Consider the following 25,023-nt stretch of genomic DNA (forward strand, 5'->3'; position numbering starts at 1 on the left):
ATCCCTACAGTATGTGCCGCACTTAGGCAAGCGCTATTAAGGATGCCCTTCCCCCCTCAAAGGAAACTCTCCCCCCCCCCAAAAAAAAGTTCTCCCAAAATCCACCCTCCCCCCCCCGCACCCTCCCCCCCCCCCGCACCCTCCCCCCCCTGCACCCTCCCCCCCCCGCACCCTCCTCCCAGGTAGGAAGTCTCCAGATCTGAGCCACATTCATTGATGCTTTCTGCTCCTGGCCCCCCTGCTTCCTGAGATACTTTCCTCCTTAGGGGGTGCTGGTATCTCAGCTCAGGTTTAGCTGTCCCATCACATGGACCAATTGGAAGCCGGATGTCATGGGCAGCTTCCTGTTGGCGCATGTGCCATGGGACTTTAAACCTGAACCTGAGATACCGGCACCCCCTGAGGAAGTAAGTATCTATGTACCGCGGTTCAGCTCCGCAGACCCCCTGCTTCAATCCTACTGTACATGCATTAAAAAAAAAGCAAAGCAGCAGTGCTGCTGCACTTTCCCTTTTGTTCCCCCTGAGACCTGCCTCCCCTAGGTGGTGCCTTACCTGCTTACCACCTAGGGACGGGACTGGTTAGGTGTCTCGGTGGAAAGACTATCATGGTCCTGTTCCAGGGTAACCTGAGGTTCAGGTAAAATAAATCATTGGATTAGGGGATAAATAAGGCTGCTAAACCAGTTTCATATTGTTGATTTCCTTTCAACCAGGTCAAATATTTAGTTTATTTCCTATGTTAATGTTCTTGTCTAACCCCTTCAGTGCAAATGGAACTGCAATACACAGACGGGTACAGTAAATAGGAAAATGATTGATTTAGAGGAATTCGTTTTTCTTTCATTTTCTTTACATACACCTGTAAACAGTATTTAAAATAAAACGTGTATGTTTATAAGTATATTTCATTTACAAAGAGCTTTGATGGACCAGCTTCCCCTTTGTGCCAGTTCTCTACTGAAAACAACAGCCATAAAATAGACAATTGTGCCCTGGCATATTTATTTAAGCCTGTGAAAGAGCATATATAAATATTGTTTTATGTGTGTATATGGAGGAGGCGTGAGCATTACTCACTATCCTTCTGTATGACAGGAAGGCAGTAGCTATTTAAAATCAAACTGTGGGGTGATCAATGTGCCTCATGGAAGTGCAATCACAGTACGGGGTGCGGAAGGTAGAGGCTACTGGATTGTGAGTATTGGGATATATGGCGAGTGAGATAAAGTGCATCTATTTCTGTTCTATACTCTGCTATAAAACATTTGACAACAATACAGTTTTTTATCCCATTTTGTAGCTGAAAGCTGTGCAATGCTCTCTGTTGTAGGGTTCTAAAGTGTATTGCAGAATAACCTTTTGCAGCAATGATTGGAACACATCCTCGCCCTATCTATAGCTGTGTTGTTTCTTTAAAGAGGCAATCCAAGTAGCTTAAAAATATATATTTTTAAATCTCTTTTTTTGTTTTGATTTAATATATGCAGCATTTCATTACCTTTATTGAAAACTAATTACCTAACCTGCCGATCGATTAGGTTCTCCCGTGATCGATCAGCAAAATCCTGTTTCCCAGGGTTCAGTAAATGGCCGCCTTCCAGTTTCAAATCAATCCTTCAGTTAGTGTAACTCAGCAGCTACAATGTATCCTTATATTACCGAGGTGACATTATCTATTGTTACAGTTTGCAGCTCAAACTGCTGGGAACATTGGCAACAAATGATCAGAAACAGGAAAGTGTTATACATATTTTGCACTGCTGGGGAGGTGGGTTAAAGCCTGCTGTAGAAATCAAAGGATGCTTGGTATATTAAACTAATTAAAAATGGCATTGAGTTGAATTTTAAAATTAAAAAAAAAAGATAGTAAGTATTATCTAATACTTCCAAACTGATTTATTTAAAAAAAAAAAAAGCACTCGTATAAGAGGATATTGCTTAGATTGCTCCTTTAAAGATGCTGTTCACTTGATCATTAAATTGCAATAAAGGAACTATCGCAGGGAGACTCCCATTAACCCGATCGGCGCCCTCACAGTTGAATGAATAGCCCCCTTAGTTGTCGTGATCTCACTAATGAGGTTATTGGTGAAGAGAAGAGTAATTGAACAGTTGAGGATGGTGGAATTAGCACTAGGTTCAGATGTTCTAAATGAAATGGAAATGTGAGTGCATTACTTACACTACATCTTACAGCCAACGCTTTGTCTTTGTGCAGATAAGTCTGCACAGTAAAGTACTGGATCAAACTATATATACCTGTCCACACAGATTATTTCCTCTGTGTTGCACCTCTATGTCGACTGAGTGCTGCAACTGCACGGACCCTTATTGTGCTGGCCAATTGACCTATCTATGATAACCGTGGTTTTCAATCTGTGCTCCTTACAACCTTGTGCTTCTGTGTTTTGCTATATTCTTGTTAATGTTATGATTCAAAAGATCATTAAATCTACTATACAGTATCACGTTCTACATTATACATCTCAAAGCTTCTAGTTTAAAAACAAATAAAAGTATTACTACCATAGTGGGATAAGTACATCGGATATATAAATGGGCTGGTGTTTCACAGTCACAATGTTTGAAAAAAAATAATAATAATAATAAAAATAATTATATATTTTTTTTTTAATGGGTCCCACAGTTTTTAAGAGGTTGAGAAACATGGTGTAAAAAGTGGGCTTCTTCGTGTGCATTGTTGGCAATCTGACAACTGTCTCCGGGCAGCCTTGGACATCCCGGCCAGCCTTTGTTCTTTACTCCAGAACAAAAATATTACAGGCCAACAAAAGGATAATTAAACACAGGACTGGATCATTAATACATATTGGACTCCGAGTAGAGTTCATTGGAAAGTATAGGCTTACCTCTTATACCACAAACTATTAGTTGCTGCGTGGGATGTGGACAGATTCGGAAGGGCTTTTTCAAAGTTCTCTGTATGGTGAAGAACGTTTGCCAATCTTTTCCACCTTATCGAGACCCAGCTCATCAAAAATATTCAACTTTTTGTGATTTACAGAGGAAAAACAGATTCATCTCAGTTGCATACGTTTTCAAAATCAAAGTGGTTTAACTTGTAGATCATTCCCCTCAGACATATAAAGACTTTCAAGCTGCAACTCCCATAGTAATCCAACAAAGCCACCATGAAGACCAAGGAGCTTTCGAAACAAGTCAGGGATAACGTGGTAGAGCGTCACAGAGTAGGAGCAGGGTACAAGAAAATGTCAAAGATGCTTATTATCCCTCTCAGCACAGTGGTTCATCATTTAGAAGTGGAAGATGCATCATACCACCCAGACACTACCCAGATCAGGTCACCCTCCCAAACTGGGCAGCCGGGAAAGCAGGAAACTGGTTCTGAATGTCACTCTGAAGCCAACAATGACCTTGAGAGATCTGCAAAGTTCTGTGTCTTAAATGGGAATCGGTGTTCACACACAAACACTAAGCCGGTCCCTACACAAAGCTGACGTACGGTAGATAAACCGGTGGCAATAAAGAAGCCATTACTACAAAAGACTCATCGTAAAACACATGGAGTTTGCCAAAACGTATGTAGTTGATACTGCAGACATATGGAAAATGGTTTTGTGAACAGACGAGACAAATTTAACTTTTTGGTCTTAATTCCAATCATGACATGAGGCGCAAGCCCAGCATTGCACATCACCCAGTCAACACTATCCCAACTGTCAAGCAATGTTCTTGAGTGGCCCATCCAAACTTCTGACTTGAATCCAATCATTTCCGACAAGATTTGAAGATTGCAGTCCTTCGATGATCCTCAACAAACTTATTAGAATTGGATCCATTTTCCTTTGAAGAATGGGCAAAACTTTCACCATCCTACTGTGCAAAGCTAGTAGAGACCTATCTACAGTAAAACGACTTAAGAGCAGTAATTGCAGCAAAAGGTGCTTCTACCAAGTACTAACGCAAAGGGCTTAATACTTATGCAACCAATATATTTCATTTGTACATTTCATTTGTTGACATTTAACCTCCTCCTCATATAACAGTGTTCAGTGTAACCACTACAGCTTTGTGGCTTAGAATTAAAAAAAAAGGTTTGTTTCAAAATCTGTATATACCTGTATATTATTTGTAATTCAACAACATGTGACATTATTGGTATGGGGTGAATACTTGTGTGTGTGTGTGTGTGTGTGCGTACGTAGTGCACGGAGGGTGTTGTAGCCGCTGGAGCATAATATTTGCAACAGTAAACAGTCTAGGAGGTCGCCGTGCATACAGCATAAAAGACTCTCCAAAAGAGAAGTCCAAGACCAGCTATTTTGTTTGCATCTCAGCAGAACAGTGGGTCATTACCCCTCGGTGTGGCCCATGTGACCCCACGCGTTTTTTCCCAATGATGTGACTTTCTCAAGGCTTTTCTCTTGACGCATCATTTTGACGAAACGCGTTGGGTCGCGTGGGCCACGCTGAACTGCCATTTTTTCTTCTACATTATAGTGGACTTTTTTCATCCATGTTATAATATTTTTTGTACTTGTGGTGTTGTGTATGAGTCTAAGAATTTTTTAAGCACTGCACTTGTTCAATAATCATTATTACTTTGGTATAATCTAATTGTTTAGGTTTGTTATATATAGATTTTATAATACATTATACATTAATTCATACTAGTTAAATTTGTAATATTTACGCACACTAGTATGTGCTAATTTTATCTGTGTGTGTGTGTGTATATAATATATATACACATGCATATATATACATGTGTGTGTGTGTATATATATATATATATATATATATATATATATATATATATATATATATATATATATATATATATATATATATATATATATATATGTCAGGTATGGATATTAGCACTCACGGTTTTGTTGCAGGAGGCAGATGCTTGTCCCATAGAGAGTATGTAGACATATGGAGACCAGGGGATCCTGATAGCCAAAAAGAGACAGCACACTGCAGGTATGGTATCAAAAAAGTGTATTCAGTAACACAAGGCCGCCAACGTTTCGGTCCTCCCAACGGGACCTTCCTCAGGGCAGTGCGTCCCTGAGGAAGGTCCCGTTGGGAGGACCGAAACGTTGGCGGCCTTGTGTTACTGAATACACTTTTTTGATACCATACCTGCAGTGTGCTGTCTCTTTTTGGCTATCAGGATCCCCTGGTCTCCATATGTCTATATATATATATATATATATATATATATATATATATACTAGCTGAGAGACCCGGCGTTGCCCGGGATGTAAATGCGTAATAGGTAGTATTATTTATAAATCGTGGAACAATAGGTGACTGTTTGTTGTAAAGGTTGGATAATAATATTGAAAAGAAAGATGGAAGAAAATGTAATACGATGTTGTATAAAAATGGTTTAATGTAACCACACCACAGTACAATGTATATTTTGGTGGCATAAGTGATGTAAAAATCTGAGTCGTGTGTCCTGCTAGGGTGTGAGGCGGCAGGTGGCGCGTGGGTTGTGAGTGCTGTGTGCGAGTGGGGGTCCTGCTAGGGTGTGAGGCGGCGGGTGGTGCGTGGGTTGTGAGTGCTGTCTGTGAGTGGGGGTCCTGCAAGGGTGTGAGGCGGCGGCTGGCGCGTGGGTTGTGAGTGCTGTCTGTGAGTGGGGGTCCTGCTAGGGTGTGAGGCGGTGGGTCAGTGATGTCGGTGCGTAGGGGCTGGAGGCAGCAGGTGTGTGTGGCGGCAGGTATGTGTCGAGTGTGGCGGGTGTCTGTTGAGTGCGTGCAGCGGCTGTGAGGCGGTGGGTGAAAGGCAAAGGCGGCCGAGTAAGGGCGGGTGAAAGGCAGAGGCGGGGGTGGGGAGGCGGTAAGGCGGGCATGAAGGCGAAGGGCGGCAGGAAGGGGAGGAGGGGGTGGAGGAGGGGGGCAAGGGGTGGAGGAGGGGGGCAAGGGGTGGAGGAGGGGGGCAAGGGGTGGAGGAGGGGGGCAAGGGGTGGAGGAGGGGGGAAGGGTTAGAGGAGGGGGGGAAGGGTTAGAGGAGGGGGGGAAGGGTTAGAGGAGGGGGGGGAAGGGTTAGAGGAGGGGGGGGAAGGGTTAGAGGAGGGGGGGGAAGGGTTAGAGGAGGGGGGGGAAGGGTTAGAGGAGGGGGGGGAAGGGTTAGAGGAGGGGGGGGAAGGGTTAGAGGAGGGGGGGGAAGGGTTAGAGTAGGGGGGGGGGAAGGGTTAGAGGGGGGGGGGGAAGGGTTAGAGGAGGGGGGGGAAGGGTTAGAGGAGGGGGGGGAAGGGTTAGAGGAGGGGGGGGAAGGGTTAGAGGAGGGGGGGGAAGGGTTAGAGGAGGGGGGGGAAGGGTTAGAGGAGGGGGGGGAAGGGTTAGAGGAGGGGGGGGGAAGGGTTAGAGGAGGGGGGGGGGAAGGGTTAGAGGAGGGGGGGGGAAGGGTTAGAGGAGGGGGGGGGAAGGGTTAGAGGAGGGGGGGGGAAGGGTTAGAGGAGGGGGGGGAAGGGTTAGAGGAGGGGGGGGAAGGGTTAGAGGAGGGGGGGGAAGGGTTAGAGGAGGGGGGGGAAGGGTTAGAGGAGGGGGGGGAAGGGTTAGAGGAGGGGGGGGAAGGGTTAGAGGAGGGGGGGGAAGGGTTAGAGGAGGGGGGGGAAGGGTTAGAGGAGGGGGGGAAGGGTTAGAGGGGGTGGAAGTGTGGGAGGGGGTGGGAGGGGAAAGGGGAAAAAGAGGTGGAGGGGGGGGGGGAAGAGGAGCGGAGGGGGGTGTGGAAAGGGGAGCGGAGGGGGGGTGAAGGGGAGCGGAGGGGGGGGAAGGGGAGCGGAGGGGGGGAAGGGGAGCGGAGGGGGGGAAGGGGAGCGGAGGGGGGGAAGGGGAGCGGGGGGGGGAAGGGGAGAAGTGGTGGGAAGGGGGAGGAGGGGGGAGGTGGTGGAAAGGGGGAGAAGGGGGGAGGTGGTGGAAAGGGGGAGAAGGGGGGAGGTGGTGGAAAGGGGGAGAAGGGGGGAGGTGGTGGAAAGGGGGAGAAGGGGGGAGGTGGTGGAAAGGGGGAGAAGGGGGGAGGTGGTGGGAAGGGGGAGAAGGGGGGAGGTGGTGGGAAGGGGGAGAAGGGGGGAGGTGGTGGGAAGGGGGGAGGTGGTGGGAAGGAGGAGGAGGGGGAAGGTGGTGGAAAGGGAGAGAAGGGGGGATGTGGTGGGAAGGGGGAGGAGGGGGAAGGTGGTGGGAAGGGGGAGGAGGGTGAAGGTGGTGGGAAGGGGGAGGAGGGGGAAGGGGGAGGAGGTGGTGGGAAGGGGGGGAGGTGGTGGGAAGGGGGGGAGGGTGGAGGTGGTGGGAAGGGGGGGAGGTGGTGGAAAGGGGGGGGAGGTGGTGGGATGGGGGGGGAGGGGTGAGGTGGTGGGAAGGGGTAGGCGGTGGGAGGCGGTGGGAAGGCGGGGGGTGGGATGGCGGGGGGTGGGAGGCGGTGGGAAGGGGGGGGGAGGCGGTGGGAAGGGGGGGTGGGAGGCGGTGGGAAGGGGTGGGGGTAGGCGGAGGGAAGGCGGGGGGTGGGAGGCGGTGGGAAGGCGGGGGGTGGGATGGCGGGGGGTGGGAGGCGGTGGGAAGGGGGGGGGAGGCGGTGGGAAGGGGGGGTGGGAGGCGGTGGGAAGGGGTGGGGGGATGCGGTGGGAAGGGGTGGGGGGAGGCGGTGGGAAGGGGTGGGGGGAGGTGGTGGGAGGCGGTGGGAAGGGGTGGGGGAAGGCGGTGGGAAGGGGGGCTGGGAGGCGGTGGGAAGGGGGTTGGGAGGCGGTGGAAAGGGGGGGGGAGGCGGTGGGAAGGGGGGGGAGGCGGTGGGAAGGGGTGGGGGGAGGCGGTGGGAAGGGGTGGGGGGAGGCGGTGGGAGGCGGTGGGAAGGGGTGGGGGAAGGCGGTGGGAAGGGGGGCTGGGAGGCGGTGGGAAGGGGGTTGGGAGGCGGTGGGAAGGGGGGGGGAGGCGGTGGGAAGGGGGGGGAGGTGGTGGGAAGGGGGGGGGCGGTGGGAAGGGGGGGGAGGCGGTGGGAAGGTGGAGGGAAGGGGCGGGGGAAGGTGGAGGGAAGGGGCGGGGGGAGGTGGAGGGAAGGGGCGGGGGGAGGTGGAGGGAAGGGGCGGTGGGAAGGAGGGGGAGGCAGTGGGAAGGGGGGGGGAGGCGGTGGGAAGGGGGGGGAGGCGGTGGGAAGGGGGGGGAGGCGGTGGGAAGGGGGGGGGGGAGGCGGTGGGAAGGGGGGGGGGGAGGCGGTGGGAAGGGGGGGGGTGGAGGGGAGGTGAAGGGGGGGGTGGAGGGGAGGTGAAGGGGGGGGAGGAGGGGAGGTGAAGGGGGGGAGTGGAAGGGAGGTGAAGGGGGGAGTGGAAGGGAGGTGAAGGGGGAGTGGAAGGGAGGTGAAGGGGGGGTGGAAGGGAGGTGAAGGGGGTGTGGAAGGGAGGTGAAGGGGGGGGTGGAGGGGAGGTGAAGGGGGGGGGTGGAGGGGAGGTGAAGGGGGGGTGGAGGGGAGGTGAGGGGGAGGTGGAGGGGGGGTGGAGGGGGGGAGGTGAAGGGGGGTGGAAGGGAGAAGTGGAGTGAGGGGAGGTGAAAGGGGGTGAGGGGAGGTGATGGGGGGTGAGGGTTGGGTGAGGGGAGGTGAAGGCCGCTCACTCACCCGTCCGGCAGGTCCCACGTGGATCTGAGGCGGGAGGCAGCGTGTTGTGGCCGCTCCCCCGCTGTGTCCCGGGCGCTCGCTCGCTCCCCCGCTGACTGTAGCGGCGCCGGGGGGGGGGGGGGGGGTATCGGGGAGACACTGACACTGGTGTGGAGGGGAGGTGAAGGGGGTGGTGGAGGGGAGATGAAGACCGCTCACTCACCCATCCGGCAGGTCCCACGTGGATCTGAGGCGGGAGGCAGCGTGTTGTGGCCGCTCCCCCGCTGTGTCCCGGGCGCCGCCATCTTGGGCACTCGGCGCCGCGAGGCAGCCTGCCTGGCCACTGGCTGTTCCCCCGCCGGGGAGGGGTGAGTTGTAGCGCCGGGGGGGGGGTATCGGGGAGACACTGACACTGGAGGGATGGGGGGGGGTGGAGGGGAGGTGAAGGGGGGGGTGGAGGGGAGGTGAAGGCCGCTCACTCACCCATCCGGCAGGTCCCACGTGGATCTGAGGCAGGAGGCAGCGTGTTGTGGCCGCTCCCCCGCTGTGTCCCGGGCGCCGCCATCTTGGGCACTCGGCGCCGCGAGGCAGCCTGCCTGGCCACTGGCTGTTCCCCCGCCGGGGAGGGGTGAGTTGTAGCGCCGGGGGGGGGGTATCGGGGAGACACTGACACTGGAGGGATGGGGGGGGGTGGAGGGGAGGTGAAGGGGGGGGTGGAGGGGAGGTGAAGGCCGCTCACTCACCCATGCGGCAGGTCCCACGTGGATCTGAGGCAGGAGGCAGCGTGTTGTGGCCGCTCCCCCGCTGTGTCCCGGGCGCCGCCATCTTGGGCACTCGGCGCCGCGAGGCAGCCTGCCTGGCCACTGGCTGTTCCCCCGCCGGGGAGGGGTGAGTTGTAGCGCCGGGGAGAGGGGGCATGTATATGTGTGTGGGGGGGGGGGGGAGAGGTGGGAGATATAGAGGGGGGTCTCGCACGGCCGCTGACACTGGGTGGGGGGGGGCGCTGAAGGGGTAATAATAGTGTGTGTGTCCCGCTGACTGTAGCGGCGCCGGGGGAGGGGGGGGTCGGGGTGAAAGCGCGGGAGACACGGGGAGAGGAGGAGGTGCGCGCGGGTGCTGCTAACACTGTGAGCCCCGCTAATGTATGTAACAGTGTGTGTGTGTGTGTGTGTGTGTGTGTGTGTGTGTGTGTGTGTCACTGTGTGTGTGTGACACTGTGTGTGTGTCTGTCACTGTGTGTGTGTGTCCCTGTGTGTGTGTGTGTGTGTGTGTGTGTGTCCCTGTGTGTGTGTGTGTCCCTGTGTGTGTGTGTGTGTGTGTGTGTGTGTGTCCCTGTGTGTGTGTGTCCCTGTGTTCCCTGTGTGTGTGTGTGTCCCTGTGTTCCCTGGTGTGTGTGTGTCCCTGTGTGTGTGTGTGTGTGTGTGTGTGTGTGTCCCTGTGTGTGTGTGTGTCCCTGTGTGTGTGTGTGTGTGTGTGTGTGTGTGTCCCTGTGTGTGTGTGTCCCTGTGTTCCCTGTGTGTGTGTGTGTCCCTGTGTTCCCTGGTGTGTGTGTGTCCCTGTGTGTGTGTGTGTGTGTGTGTGTGTGTGTCCCTGTGTGTGTGTCCCTGTGTCACTCCGCCTCAGGCCAATGAGAGGTGTGCGGGGGCGGGCGGGCCAAGGGACCAATGAGATTTCCCCTAGGGACACCGGACATCCAGGCAGGCAGGCAAACATACAGTGCTTTCACTAATATAGTATAAGATATATATATATATATATATATATATATATATATATATATATATATCTATATATATCTATATCAGAAAATAGCCGTGTTAGTCCAGTTGAGTTCTTCAGTATTCGGTGATACCTTTTTTTATTGGAATAACAATTTATGTCATAGGACAAGCTTTCGAGAGTTATCCTCTCTTCTTCAGGTCAAGCAATACTGATATACAAAGGGTTCAATGGCTAAAACAGGGTGGAGAGAGGAAAAAAAAAACAGATATTTACTGTAGATAAGGTAGGGTGTTAAGTGTTTGAAGCCAGGGGACTGTGTCAAAGAAAAGTGGGGAGGGGGAGGGGTACTGGGGGGGAGAGAAAGTGTGGATAAGAATAGAGGCAAGCAGGATAATTACAAGCAAGCTTGTCCTATGACATAAATTGTTAGTCCAATTAAAAAGGTATCACCGAATACTGAATAACTCATTTATTCTGCACTATCGCAACTGGACTAACACGGCTATTTTCTACTTTTTATATATATATATATATATATATATATATATATATATATATACACACACAATGGAGAGTAGTTGGCACTCACTTGTATGCAGTAAAAGGTAGATGCATGTCCCTTAGCAGTAGTTATCAGGCAGGGGTGTTCCTCACAGCAGTGGTGCAGCCGCAGCAACACAGTAGGAACAAGACAGCACTCAGAGGTAATTTTCAAAAAGATTGTATTAGAGTAGGTGGCACAAATGCCAACGTTTCGGTCCTCACAGGGGAGGACCGAAACATTGGCATTTGTGCCACGTACTCTAATACAATCTTTTTGAAAATTACCTCTGAGTGCTGTCTTGTTCCTACTGTGTTGCTGCGGCTGCACCACTGCTGTGAGGAACACCCCTGCCTATATATATGTATATACAGTGTGTGTGTGTGTGTGTATATATATATATATATATATATCTCTTGTTTGCTTTCTTCGTCCCGATCATGGGCCTTATTGATACGTTCCTAAATAGTTTTTCTAATTAATCATAGCAGCCAGAACACTCTCCTCCTGTCTCTGTAACTTCACCCTACTTAGCACTTAGATTGTAAGCTCTTCGGGGCAGGGACTCCCTTTCCTAATATTACTATTATGTCTCAAGCGCGTATTCCCATGATGTGTTACATTATATATGTCACGTGTATTACTGCTGTGAGGTGCTATATAAATGGACATACGGTTCATGCATACAGTGAGTCCGACGGAATGCGTCCTGCAAACCGCCGTCAGTTAATGGACCGCCGGAATGCGGGTCCAATGTAAATCGGCGGCGGTGACCTATCAGATACGCGAATTCGGCATCGGACAATGCGTCCGGTGACTGCATTGTGCGGCGTCGGATAACGCATTCGCCGGTAAGCGTAACGTCGGATACCGAGGACTGCCTGTACTGTACACAGACTTTTCCCCCCTAAAAACTGCTTCATGCAGGCACACTGATCACATGTTTGCTGTATGTGTTTCACTGTTATGTTGATTAATTCCAAATGTGACCGTAAGCAGCATTTACAGTATTGTGTATGTTTAGGAATAATGTAGGCAATAGCGTGGTTTTAAGTCGCTTGTTGTATTTGTTGTTTCCTAATTGGTTTCAGTTTTTTTTTCCATGAAAATAACAGAACACTGTAGAACAAATGGGGGATTATGTTCATACACAATTTGATGAAGATATACAACATATAGACGTTTGTATAATAAATGAGTTACCTTTGCAGTCTGTGTTTCTTAAGCTGCCTTTGTGGCAAAACACGTCTGTTGTGCCCACATGAGATTACTGTATAAAACACCGTATTACAATTTAATGAGTTATTCCCATTTGATACAACCTGTTTTAATGGAGCGTGAGACAAGGAAATAAATGAAGAGAAATCCTGTAACCTTTATCTTTCTATTTTGTTTTGTTACAGGAGGAGTCGCGTGTCCTCAGAGTTAAGGTCATCTCGGGTATTGATTTGGCAAAGAAGGATATCTTCGGAGCCAGGTATTTATTGGTGCATTAAATGTGTGTTTTTTAAGCTAATCCCTGCCATCTTGTAATGCAGAGGTGCTGACCTCCGGTCTTCAAGACCACACCCTCCCCCCCCCCAACAGGTCAGGTTTTCAGGATATTCCAGCTTTAGCACAGGTGGCTCAATCAGTGGCTCAGTTGTTGCCTCTTATTGAGCCACCTGTGCTGAAGCGGGGATATCCTGAAAACCTGACCTGTTGGGGGTGCTTGAAGACGGGAGTTGAGCACCGGCTGTGCTTAATCGCCAAAGAAATAAGTAAACAAAGTAACAAGCTGACACAGTCTCACGGGCACTAAAAACTAGTATGAATTCAGATCGTATATGCAGCGCCCCTAATTAACCACACACACCGGTTTCATAGGGAACATATTGTTGTAAAATAGCGACGGCCTCATTAAATAATTTAGCTGAGCGCCTTCAATATAAAAACATTGTGTTCCCCAGTGTTTGCTTTGATGCCATCAGAACAATTTTTTGGGCCTTCTTAAAAATTTATCAACAAATACATAATCATTTAAGGTGAGGGATGGTTGTGCTTTCTTAGTCATTTCTATTATAACTGATACTAATAGAAAAAAAAATGTTGATAAGTATTTCTCAGAAATACATCATTAAACCTAAAGTGAAGTGTTGAAAACATGCTTAGAGCTACTCCATTTAGGTCATCTCCACAAGATCAAATGATGATTAAAAGCAGCGTTACAACATGCTCTCCATCTCCTCTTCCAAGGTACGAGAGCACCTACAGGTTGGCACAATGCATTAAGATCTTGTTGCACTTCCCCCAACATTTTTTGATCTCGTTTCATGAAATGATGACCCGTGTCTAATAGTCTTTCAATGAATGAGTGACAACTGTCCCACATTGACAGTCAAAGCTAACATGCCGGAGAGGTCGGGGAGTGTTTCGACATGTTGCTGGTCTCGTGCCAGGGGTGGGCAACTCCAATCCTCAAGGGCCACCAATAGGCCAGGTTTTAAGGGTATCCCTACTTCATCACGGGTAACTCAGTCATTGAGGACTGGAGTTGCCCACCCGTGCCCTATGCTCTAAGCCAGTGGTTTTCAACCTTGTTTTGGTTAAGGAATCCTATAATTATATTGTAAAATTCTGCGGAACCCCAACCCTCTCTAATAGCGTGTCTGAGATCAGATGCATTGTAAGGAACCCCAACCCTCTCTAATAGTGTATCTGAGATCAGATGCATTGTAAGGAACCCCAACCCTCTCTAATAGCGTGTCTGAGATCAGATGCATTGTAAGGAACCCCAACCCTCTCTAATAGCGTGTCTGAGATCAGATGCATTGTAAGGAACCCCAACCCTCTCTAATAGTGTGTCTGAGATCAGATGCATTGTAAGGAACCCCAACCCTCTCTAATAGTGTGTCTGAGATCAGATGCATTCTAAGGAACCCCAACCCTCTAATAGCGCATTCGAGATCAGATGCATTGTAAGGAACCCCAACCCTCTCTAATAGCACGTCTGAGATCAGATGCATTGTAAATTCTTCTGTAGTTGGTACAATTTTCAAATTATCTGAAAATTGCAGGGAAACCTTCAGGGACGCCCGAGGAACCCAGGGGCTCCTCGGAACCGCAGTTGAAAAACCCTGAATGAGCAGTAGATTACATCTAAGGCTAACGCCCCGCTGCCTCAGACCACGCGCCCGCACTGCAGACAGGCGGCGCGTGGAGAGGCACTTGACCGCTATCTGCGGTCTGTAGGGAGCTGGAGCAGGGGGCGTGGCCAAAACGGGTCGGGTGGGCGCGGAAATGACGTTGGGGCGGGGCCATCACTGTGTGTCAGGGGTTTCCCTCCCCCGCCTCCCCGCTTCCCGAAGCCTCCCTGAGGAGAGAGTCTGTGGGAGGGAGCAGGGGGGGGTGCCATCACACTGTGCCGGAGTGTGTCTCGGCTCACACAGAGGAGAGAGACTGTGGGAGGGAGCAGGGGGGCTCCCTTGGTGCTGTAGCTGCTTTACCCGCTCCCCGAAGCCTCCTCTCCTCATTGCCAGGGGTTCCCTCCCCCTCGTGCATCTGCAGACACAGAGGAGAGAGTCTGTGGGAGAGAGCTGGGGGGCTGTCTTGGTGCTGGTGCTGCAGCTGCTTTCCCCTCCTCCCGAAGCCCTCCCCTCCACCTCTCCGAAGCCCTCCCCTCCTTATTGGCTCACAGCAACACCACGTGACGCGTCGCTGCTTGGGATTACAATTCTCTTGCATCCCCTGGCGGCTGACGCGTCACAGCGTGTAGTGAGCCGTGCAGCGAGGAGGGACTGGGACCTCCTCAGGAGGATGGTGAGTAGCGCGCATGCGGCCGAGCGCGCTGCCGGACGCAGTGGGACCAAAGCCTTAGACTACGGTCCCAGTCCTCCCTGCTGCACGAGTGCCTTCCAGCATGGCGGCGTGTGCAGAGACTACAGCGGCCATGACGGGGCATATCTGCCCTGCCATTGGCTGCATGCCGCCACGTTACCGCGGCACGGGAAGAAAAAATTCTCGTCTTCCCTGCCAGCGTACGCGTTGCAGCGCTTTGCGCGCCCGCACACACACAGCTACTGGCGCTTGCCCCATAGAGGGCCGTGCTGTGGTGTGTGGCGCGCTCCTCCGTCAGCCATAGAGCACTGTCTGACAGTATAGTGGAAAATGGCCCTCTACCTCTATAGTCTGTTCACACATCTCTCATCTGATTCCCTGTAGCTGCTTCTTGGAGATTTGTCAGGAATAGAGGTGGAAGGTATTGCGCAATCATTCTACTTCAGATAAATAAGACCATTTCCTTTTCACCCGCACTCTGCTCCAGCCCCATCATAAATGTCTCTTTAAAAATATTAAAAAAACGTGTCTAATACAAGAATTGTCGACTGTGTTTTCCACTTTGCTATGTTAATTGGCAAATCCCCATTAAATTAACAACTGCTCCTTTCCTGTTATTTCCTGCTAGGAGGGAAATCTATTCTAAACCAAGTTATCCAGTCTAAAATGTACTGTAATTACTGTGTAATGTTCCTAAGTGGACTTTGTTCTTCTATAAAAAATAATAATAATACTGCATCTTATTAAGGAACGCTTAGATAATGGTCATATAATTAGATTGAGTCTTTTTCATATGGGAAACACAGATGCTTACAGTACGTGACTGGAAGATTACTCGTTTAGGTTACGCTGTACACAACCGTAATGGCAGCGAGTTGTTAATATCTGTCTATCACAAACACAGTGCTTTTCTCTTTGATAAGGCTTGTCATTTAATAGGCTCATTAAAGAAAACATCTTTGCTCTCCTACAGTGTGTGTGGGTGGACAGAATCCCCGAAGGATGCTTCTTCTGATTGTATTATGTATAGAGTCAGACATTGGGAGGTGTGGTTTATGTTCTCATACTTGTACTCGAAGTGCACAGCATAAAAAAGCTTCAGGCGCTTGCAGTGATAATCTTCAGCACTTTGTTTAAATCGGAAATATTTCAAGCACATTTTAAATGACGTATGAAAATGTTTCAGTTTCTGCGGAATTGCAGAAAAAATCCGGATTATAATCAAATTGCATCAAATGCAGGGAACTTCGCCCTTGCAAAGAGGCGGCCAACTCCAGTCCTCAAGGGCCACCAACAGGTCAGGTTTTCCGGATATCCCTGCTGGAGCAAGGATGAGGTCGGTCAGGCAAACAGTAAAAACGCTCGAAGATGATTGGCTTGTACTACTTCAGGGTACCTTTTCATCAACCCACATTTCTCGATGGAATTAGTTGTGGAATGTTTAAAGCCCAGAAGTCTCTTCTTCAGATGTGCTGTCATCAGGAAGTTATTGAAGGGAAAATTACAGGGTTAGACAGAAAAAAAAAAAAAAAGTTTTGCATCCAGCCGGATCTGTGATGCCAGAGAAGGCTGGGGAAATGGACAGATTAATTGGGCCAAATAGTTCAAACCTGCCTGTTCTTTATAATTGTATGATGGTTTCAAAATACAAGTCATTGCTGTTTTACCACCTGTCAATCAAATGTACAGTTAATTTTCTGTAGCCTGGCATAGAACATCCTTATTCCTGCAGAACTGAGAGAGCATGGTACTTGATATCCAACATCTCCGAGTAGAGAATTTTGAGGCAGTGTAAGAGATGTGTGCAGAGGTATGCAAATGGAGACCGTTTTAGGGTGAAATTAATATAAGGCTTTATTGCCTGTTTTTTTACAACGTAAACACAAATCATAAAAGAAAAACCTGCTCCACTTTGGAGAATAATTAGACAGTACTGTATATGCCCTATCTAACTGGGTGGGTAGCTAGGCTGATTACCACCCCAAACAAATATATATATATATACACAATAGTAAAACAAGAAAGTCTCGTATCTGTTTCTGTTGTTGTTGCTGTAGGGGACTCCTCCTCTCTGTTCTCTTGGGTCAGCATCCTTGTGTGCTATGGCACTCTATGTCCAGGTATAGAGGTCTTGGCCCCTTGTCTTACTGTCAACATACAGTCCTTCTGTGTGCATCAAGACATCATATTTTCCTCAGGTCAGACCAGTTGTGGGCTAAGGAAATCTCTGGAATGTCCTCCTTCTCCTTATGTCAGCCAAATGTGAGCTAAGGAATCTCTCTCTCCTCTGTCTCGCATGAAGCATTTTAGCTCTCATTAGTCCAGGTGAAGACTAGTTAATTGAGTGGCTGCAATTAACTATCTCTCTGCTGGATTCTCAGAGCTCTGAGGCTGCTTTATTTAAACAGGGACAAGTCCCTGTTACAGGCAGTGTTGGCACATTAGCTAGTCATACAGGTGCAGTGGTGAAGCACCCCCCTACCTTGAACTACTTGGACAACTGCTGCATCTGCTGGTTAAAAAAGTGAATACGGTTAGCTGGTTCTCCTCTTGCAGTATATTAAAGGGCTCCAGCCCTCTCATTAGATGCCTTGTCAATCAGTAGATCTTGTCTAAATAATGATGCACTTTCCAGCCAATCAGAAGCATAGGATCGTACAAAACATTTCATAAGCTTTAAAGCAGCAAGCCTGCATAACTAAATCCCCCACGCCCCTTTGATTTTTTTTTTTTTTTTTTTTTTACAGTTTGGGAACCGGGTGTCCTCCAGAGTTGACCCACGTTATTTTCAGCTCCGGGGAACCCTTGGTTCTTGAGATGGTTTCCCGGTGTTATTTCTTGGTTTTTAAAGATACAGTATTTAAATTGCTGTCCACATGCACGTAAGTCTGTGCATTGTGATTTGTTTCTTAACCCCATTAACACTTTGCTTGATGCAGAGGGGCAGACGTAAAAATAAAAAAGTAGCATGTGGCCGAACTGACTAGTCACTATAGCTCTCCTCTCTCGCCCCCCGCTCTCCTCTCTCGCCCCCCGCTCTCCTCTCTCGCCCCCCGCTCTCCTCTCTCGCCTCCGCCCTCCTCTCTCGCCTCCGCCCTCCTCTCTCGCCTCCGCCCTCCTCTCTCGCCCCCCGCCCTCCTCTCTCGCCCCCCGCCCTCCTCTCTCGCCCCCTGCCCTCCTCTCTCGCCCCCCGCCCTCCTCTCTCGCCCCCCGCCCTCCTCTCTCGTCCTCCGCCCTCCTCTCTCGTCCTCCGCTCTCTTCTCTCGCCCCCCGCCCTCCTCTCTCACCCCGCCCTCCTCTTTTTTTACTTCAAATTAATAGTGCGATAAATAGTGTAAAATTCCACTGGAATGTTCAATATTTCTGTTTTCTTTACACTTGGATCTTAATTAGACCTGTGACATCTGCCACATAGATTTTAAAAAGAATCAAAAGATTGATTGTTTCAGCAATTGATGATATGTCATGTGTTCTAATTACTTGACAGACATGGTGAGATTTCAGACGTTGAGAGAGACGTTTTCTTTGTTGCCCACAGATTTATTTGCCTTTTTGCAAATCAATCACTGGAAGAATTCCACTTTGATTAGAAACACTATTAGCCTCTTAATCCTTTTGAATCTTTCCTATCAAAAAAAAAAAAAAATTAAGTGTTTTATCCTGAATTTTTAATTTACTCTTTAAACCATTGTCCGCTACAAAAATATAAATTCCAGGGAACAGGACATGGGCTTTGAAATTGATTATGAAAGATGGGCTATTTATTTAGAACTTTTTCTAGCGCGCTACTCACCAAGAAAGCTCTGTACTAGATCGCATGTAGGGATTTAGGGAGGCCACCCATCCCAGACCTACAGAAAACATATAGGGGAACTACGAGGAAGTCCAACAAAGGGTGGGTAACACGAGCAGGAAATGTGGCTGCCAGGGTATTAGGCTGCAGCCACGCTGCCGCTGAGCACGCTCATGCTTGAGAGCGGTGACGTCACCAACACTCCAAGGATGAGCGCTAGGCTTACCTGCATAAATTTGCAAGCGCGAGCAGGGGACATGGATCAGGGCTATTTCTGTGTGTGTGTGCATTTACTGCTGCAGAGCGCGCTTCAAAATCAATTTTCTTTGTCTCCCAAGCGCCAAGCATGGGAGAGCATATGTGTCCGTGCAGATTCAGATTCAGATTCAATTAAGTAAATGTGTCAAGCGCCAAGCGTGCTCAGGGGCAGCGTGGACGCAGCCTTAGAATGTATTTGGCAGGCTTTTTTTGAGAAGCAGAGGGTGGAGAGGAGCACACGATCTGACAGGAGCAAGGAGAGGACCCAAATCAAAGAAGGAAGGTTTTTTAAATTCCTTCCTGAATGGAAGTAAAGCTTCCTGATTTCTTAAAGCAGTAGGGGTATTATATTATATATTATATTATAGTAGGGTATTCTGAAGCCAGGGCCACGTGTGATGTGTGAATTGCCCCAGATAGCATTAACTCAGCTCCCTTTCCAAATCACTCCAAGTCCTATAATATTTCCTTCACTTTATTGGAAAAGCAGCAGTAAATACAGGCTCTTGTGGATGGTATGTAGTAGTGATTTGTAGTTAGAAACAGGTAGAAAGAGATGGCCTAGCCATGGGAGTGTAACAGAGATGGGTGCTGTACTCACTGTCTCCAGGGTGGAAAAGGAAGTGAGGAGAAAGGGTCACACTAGAAGTGAGATGGGACAAACTACTGTCAGCAAAGACAGGGGGGGGGCAGAATAGCCCATTCTGAGAAGAATCTCAGAGGTTGCTGAAGCAACTCACTGGTTACATGCTCAGAGGCAGAAAGGGCAACATATTGATACATCACACAGGCACAGGTGTATGTGTGGAACAAATGCATGCAGCTGAACTTAGGGCTGGACCCCGCTGTGGCGGACGCTGCAGGGACGAGAGCCTTCCCCTCAATGGCACCGGGCCCGCTGCGAGGAGGGGCCGCAGCGCTGTGGCGCGAGTTGCTCCTGCTCTCAATAGAATTGAGAGCAGGACTCGCTACAGAGCGCTAAGCCACGCCCCCCGGCGGTTCAGCCAATGAGGGCGAACCTGCCAGGTGACGTCATGGCCGCACCCCCGTCACTCCCTCGCCACGCCCCCCTTGGTCTTTTGGTCTGCAACTCCCTGCAGACCGGGGAATCGTCTGCATGCGCCGCCAGTCTCGCGGGCGCGCGTGCAGCGGAGGTACTGGTGCCTCTGCCTTAAGGAGCTGACAAGCAGAAGGGGGGTCAAACAGAAATATGATTCTTGTTCCATGACATAGGGAGCTTATTCCACAGCCTTGGGTCAGTCCTTGAAAAAGTTCTCTCTCCAGCTTTGTTGACCTTAAAACGAGACTCAATCAGTTGAGGGGCGATGGCAGATCTAATCTAAAATCTACTGCATCTAATATTGGAAGGAAATCAGGGATTCCTTAAAGGATATTACGGGGGAAATTATTCCTCTTGAACCTAATCTCTTTCTTTTCTCTTAACTGATTTACCTAACAATTGGTCTAATAATACTGAGACGCTTGCTACCCTTGTTTGTGTATTCTTGCTTTTATATAGTGCTCACAGTGTACTCTGCACTTTACAAAAGAGACAATACAGTACAGGGAATTATGATATAATAAGTGCAGCAACAAAATCACATGATAGGAAAGGAAATCCCTGCCCCGTAGAGCTTACAGTCTAAGTGGTAAGTAGGGAGACAGACAAGCACGTTAGGGAATAAGTGCAGTAGATGGCAGTGCTTGGCCAAAATGGTTGGTAGAAGCAGACATCATAGAATATGCTGCAATATGTTACATACCAGTTATCCCAATCAAGGGGGATGCAACGAGGTAACCGAAAAGGAAATAGAATAAAATATAGTGTACTGTAATTTCCTTTAAGAGAAAAATATATTATCTGATGTTACTGCTCTTACTCGCATATTCGCAAATAATAAAGGTGTCTCCAAAACTGTGGCACATGTCTGCAATGGTATGGTGATTTAGAGACCTTTCCAACAGAAGTAAAGAAAAGAGAGCATTAGTGCGGACGGTATATACAGTTCTTTAAAACACTTAAAAAATAAATATGCAAAAAATAAACATACAAAGTGTATGTTCTTTAAAACATGGACGTCTCAGTCGAGTTCCCGCACTTCTGGGTACAATCTCCGAATGTTCACAGAATAGTGAGTCTCGCTCTCTGCTTCCTGGATTCAGTTCGCTCCACTCAACGCGTTTCACTGCTTTACGTCTTCGTCAGGAGTGCTTAACACACCAGCCCAATTCTGCATGCAACTTTATTAACAGACTGAAAGCTATGTTTTTTTTGTTTTTTTTAACCTTTCCTCGACACACCACATCCACTCTCTAAAAACTGTCCCAGCAAATGTCAAGGATATTTCTGGCAGTGTCAGCAAGCAAACAAAGTCCTGTAGATGTCACTGTTGACCATGAGATCGTAGCCACATAATTTTTCTGTTCTGGTGAACAGATCCATTACGATCAGTAGGGGGTCACTTGTTTCATAATGACTGAACAATGTGTGTCGGTCTGCAAGAAGTGTGGCTTTTTCAGTACCAGCAAGAAGAGCTCTGTGGCAGAGGCATTGGGCAGCAGATTCTACCTCTAAAAACAATATCTGTCCTCTGCCCTTTAACGGCGAATTTCTGTCGAGTATGAAACTACGCAATAATAGCCATGTTGTTAGGAGGAAAGAGTGCTTTCCTTCCCCAGAAGAGAAGAAATAGAAGATTTTTTTTTTTAATCCTTTACAGAGAGGCTAAGACTTGCCGATCGAAGAAGCTCTTTGCACCGACAACAAGCATTGAGAGGCGAACAGGTCAGCCTTTTTGTGGACCCAGAGGAAAAGGTTCTTTTAGTAGTGACAAGTTCCCATGAAATGAGGTGAGCGCTACAGTTCACGGTCAGTGGGAGGCTGGCTCAATTTACAACTGTATAGGTGCAATTCATAAAAGACAATTGGGTTCTGCAGATCATGTCAGAGTATAAACTAGAATTTGTACAACTGTCTCGACAAAAGCATTTTTGGATATCTCAAAGTCCAATTAAGACAATTGTTACGGAACAAGGTAATTAAAAAAGTCCCATGTTCAGAGGAGAACATGAATATATTCCACAATCTTCTCAGGAAATTATCTGGAGAATACAGAGCAGTTCTGAATCTCAAGAGTAAATACATTTCTGCACATAAGGAAATTCAAGATGTTTCCCCTGAATATGGTGATCTAGGAAGTCAAGTTGGTCTCGATAAACTGAACAGATGCATACCTGCACATACCGATTTCACATCAGCAATACCTACAATTCATGGTAAAGGGAAAACATTACCAATATACCGCTCTTCCATTCTGGTTAGTGACTTCTCCCATGACTCTTACCAAGACGTTGGTTGCACTAGTCGCCAAGCTCAGGAAGTTAGGAATTCAGAGCTATCCCTATCTAGATGATCTGCTAATAAAATCTCAACAGAAAGACCTGCTCATAGAGCACACCCAGAAGGTTTGTGTGTTTCTGGAACGACGTGGGTTGATAATAAACACCCACAGGAGTAATTTAATTCCATCCCAGTCTCTAACTTTCATTGGAGTCGTGTTCCAAACGAAACAAGGAAGGGTCTATTTGCCTCACAGCAGAATGCCACAAATGTCAATACACGCCACAAAGATTAGGCGGTCAGATCGGGTATGGGCGAGAGACTGCATTACCTTGTTTGGGAGATTTGCCTCCACTCTAATCATCAAGAATTGGGCATGACTACTTTGACGTGGGGTGCTATGGTATCTCTGGGTTGCACCCTGAAGATACGACCCACGTCATGGGAACATGTATTTAAATGTATTATTCTTGTGAATGTATGTTGCTGCCCTGTCTTAGGTGTTTGTATTGTTTGTGGGCTAAAGGGGATTGGACCCATTCCCTAAGTCACCTGTTTGGGGTTAGAACTCCGGATCCGCAGGGGCTAGCAACTGGTTTCTGGTACTGTCACACCTTGCTAGAAGAGGTGAAACTTTGTGGGGGAAAAAACTATAGTTTCGGGGAACCCCATACTGGTAATCGAAAAAAGGATTCTTTTGTGGAACAGAGTCCGTATTATGTCCCTTCCTCGTAAATGCACCAATCTGCTAAATTGCCCTAACTTTGGTTCTGGAGGTCCTAGAAACTCCCCGCAGGGGTCTCCCGATAGTGGACCCTGGGAGCCAGTAGGACAGCCTATCCCCATGAATCCTAATCCATAGGAGGTTTGGCGTTCACCTCAGTAACAAAAAGTGGACCTTATAAGTTTGTTCCTGCATTTCTAATGGGAGAGCAGCTGGCCAGATGACAACCCTTCCTTGCATACGAATGCCTCTGATATGATGTCCAAGGAAGTCAGGGGGGGAGGGGGGCATCAAAGGGTATAATCTAACACTTGTCAAGGCGCCCATAGTCTAGCAGACTCTGTTCCACAGGAATAGTGTGTCAGAAGTTCGCGCCTAACTCAGCCAAATCAAGAGGCCAGGAAAACCCTTTGATGCGTGCAGACAGTCTGGCATCTCTCTGAAGTTTGAGATATAACTGAAACCCCGTGTGTGCGTGTGTGCGTGTGTGCGTGTGCGCGCGTGCGTGTGTTAGGAGAGCTCAGCCTGTGTCTGTTTTTCTGCATCCACTTCTTGAGGGGACTGTATCTATACCTTGCGGGGTGTACTGGGAATCTCTTGCAGGGGACTAAGTTCCTGAATCTGGCTTACAGCAGGACTCTGAGTGGACTAGCGGAACTAAACCCCTGTCTGTTTGAGGGGCCTGGTTCCATACGCTATGGTGCGTCCTGAGCCGAGAAACCAAGCCAAAGCTACTAAAGACGTTTTGAAGAATTTCTTCAGCCATCGGCTTCTGCCTGCCGCAGAGAGCTGATATCTTTAACCTTTGCACCAACTAACCAGTGGAGGTCGGTCCCCGGACTAGTGGAACAGCCTATACTGGTAATTGCACCAAGGACTGTTTTCATCTGTTGTGCGCTTGCTTTCCAAGTGGCCCCCGATGACATTGCTGTACCCCATAATAGACTGTTTCCCCAACCTGGGGTAACCTACTCTGTGGGGAGAAATCCAATTCTTTCCCAGGTTGGAGGTGTGTGTTTGTATGCTTCTATTCTGTTGCCCTTGTAAATACATATAGTTTCTTGAACTCCGTGTCTTGGGTTGGCGATCCAATGAACTTACGGGATCTTCTCAGTACCGTTATGTGACAACTACATATGAGGCAACTTCAAATAAATGTTTCCCTCAAAGCGAATTCTAAGATGGTGGGAAAATAGGCAGAACCTTGAAAACACATTTTCTCTCAAAGTGTCCTGGATAACTATTGCCATCAATTGCAGCAAGATCAGATGGGGAGCTCAGATGGAAGCATCATTAGCACAAGGAAGCTGGCCAAGATTCTACAACAACTTTCCAGCAAATATGCCAGAGCTATACCCTGTCAAGACAGTTCTATTCTTCTTTCACTACCAAACTGTGTGTACACACACATATATATGAATCTCTCTCTCTCTCTCTCTCTCTCTCTCTCTCTCTCTCTCTCTCTCTCTCTCTCTCTCTCTCTCTCTCTCTCTCTCTCTCTCTCATTTATATATATATATATATATATATATATACATACACACACACACACACACACACACACACAGTGGTTGACAAATCACCAAAAAATTTACTCGCCACACAAAAAAATCTACTCGCCACACAAAAAAATCTACTCGCCACCTAGTACCAAACGTGTGCTGCTTGGGCCAATATTTACTCGCCCGGGGGTTAAATCCACTCGCCCGGGGCGAGCAAATGTATAGGTTTGTCGAACACTGTTAATATATATATATATATATATATATATATATATATATATATATATATATATATGTGAAAAGAGGAAAAACTCTAGTCACTCTATTGGTGTTTAGTACGTATTATCCTTAGCTTTGTATAGGTGCCTGTGAACCCATTAACCTGTTGTGATTTATTTGGTCAATTTATGTGTCTCCTGAGTCACTATCCATGTTCATGTTGAGGGTTGACAACTTGAGTCATTCCCTGGCTTTGCCCATGTGTTTTTGGGTAGTACCCGTGACAGGGGTCTTAGCCTTTTTTAAGTGTTTTTAAACATGTACTGTTTACGAATTCTTTTTGCATTGTGTCAAATAATAAAATAATATATTTAATCTGCATATCTGAGTGCTCCCATACGGGTTACTTTTTTCTCTTTTCACCCATACTATTTACAACCCGTGAGCACCGCCAATCTTTACTTATGACAAGTTATTTTTTGGCTTATGGTGGCATTAATACTTTAAAAGTAGATGCGAGGTTTTTCCCTAC

The 25,023-nt window shown here is 48.3% G+C and overlaps 1 protein-coding gene across 6 annotated transcripts in view; it reads left to right on the plus strand.

The window, feature by feature from the left end:
* NEDD4L (NEDD4 like E3 ubiquitin protein ligase) overlaps positions 1-25,023 on the plus strand; it is a 506,193-nt gene that overhangs the window by 159,809 nt on the left and 321,361 nt on the right. For 4 of the 6 annotated variants that reach the window (XM_075587127.1, XM_075587140.1, XM_075587156.1 and 1 more), the window contains exon 2: positions 12,243-12,316. The exons of 1 other annotated variant lie outside the window; for it this stretch is intronic. In XM_075587127.1, coding sequence (XP_075443242.1) covers positions 12,243-12,316 — 74 coding nt within the window. Of the gene's footprint in view, positions 1-1,135; positions 1,197-12,242; positions 12,317-25,023 lie in introns of those variants that run through there. One more of the 6 variants, XM_075587192.1, reaches the window with a different exon arrangement.

This window comes from Ascaphus truei, chromosome 1 (assembly GCF_040206685.1).
Source record: "Ascaphus truei isolate aAscTru1 chromosome 1, aAscTru1.hap1, whole genome shotgun sequence".
Lineage (NCBI taxonomy): Eukaryota > Metazoa > Chordata > Amphibia > Anura > Ascaphidae > Ascaphus > Ascaphus truei.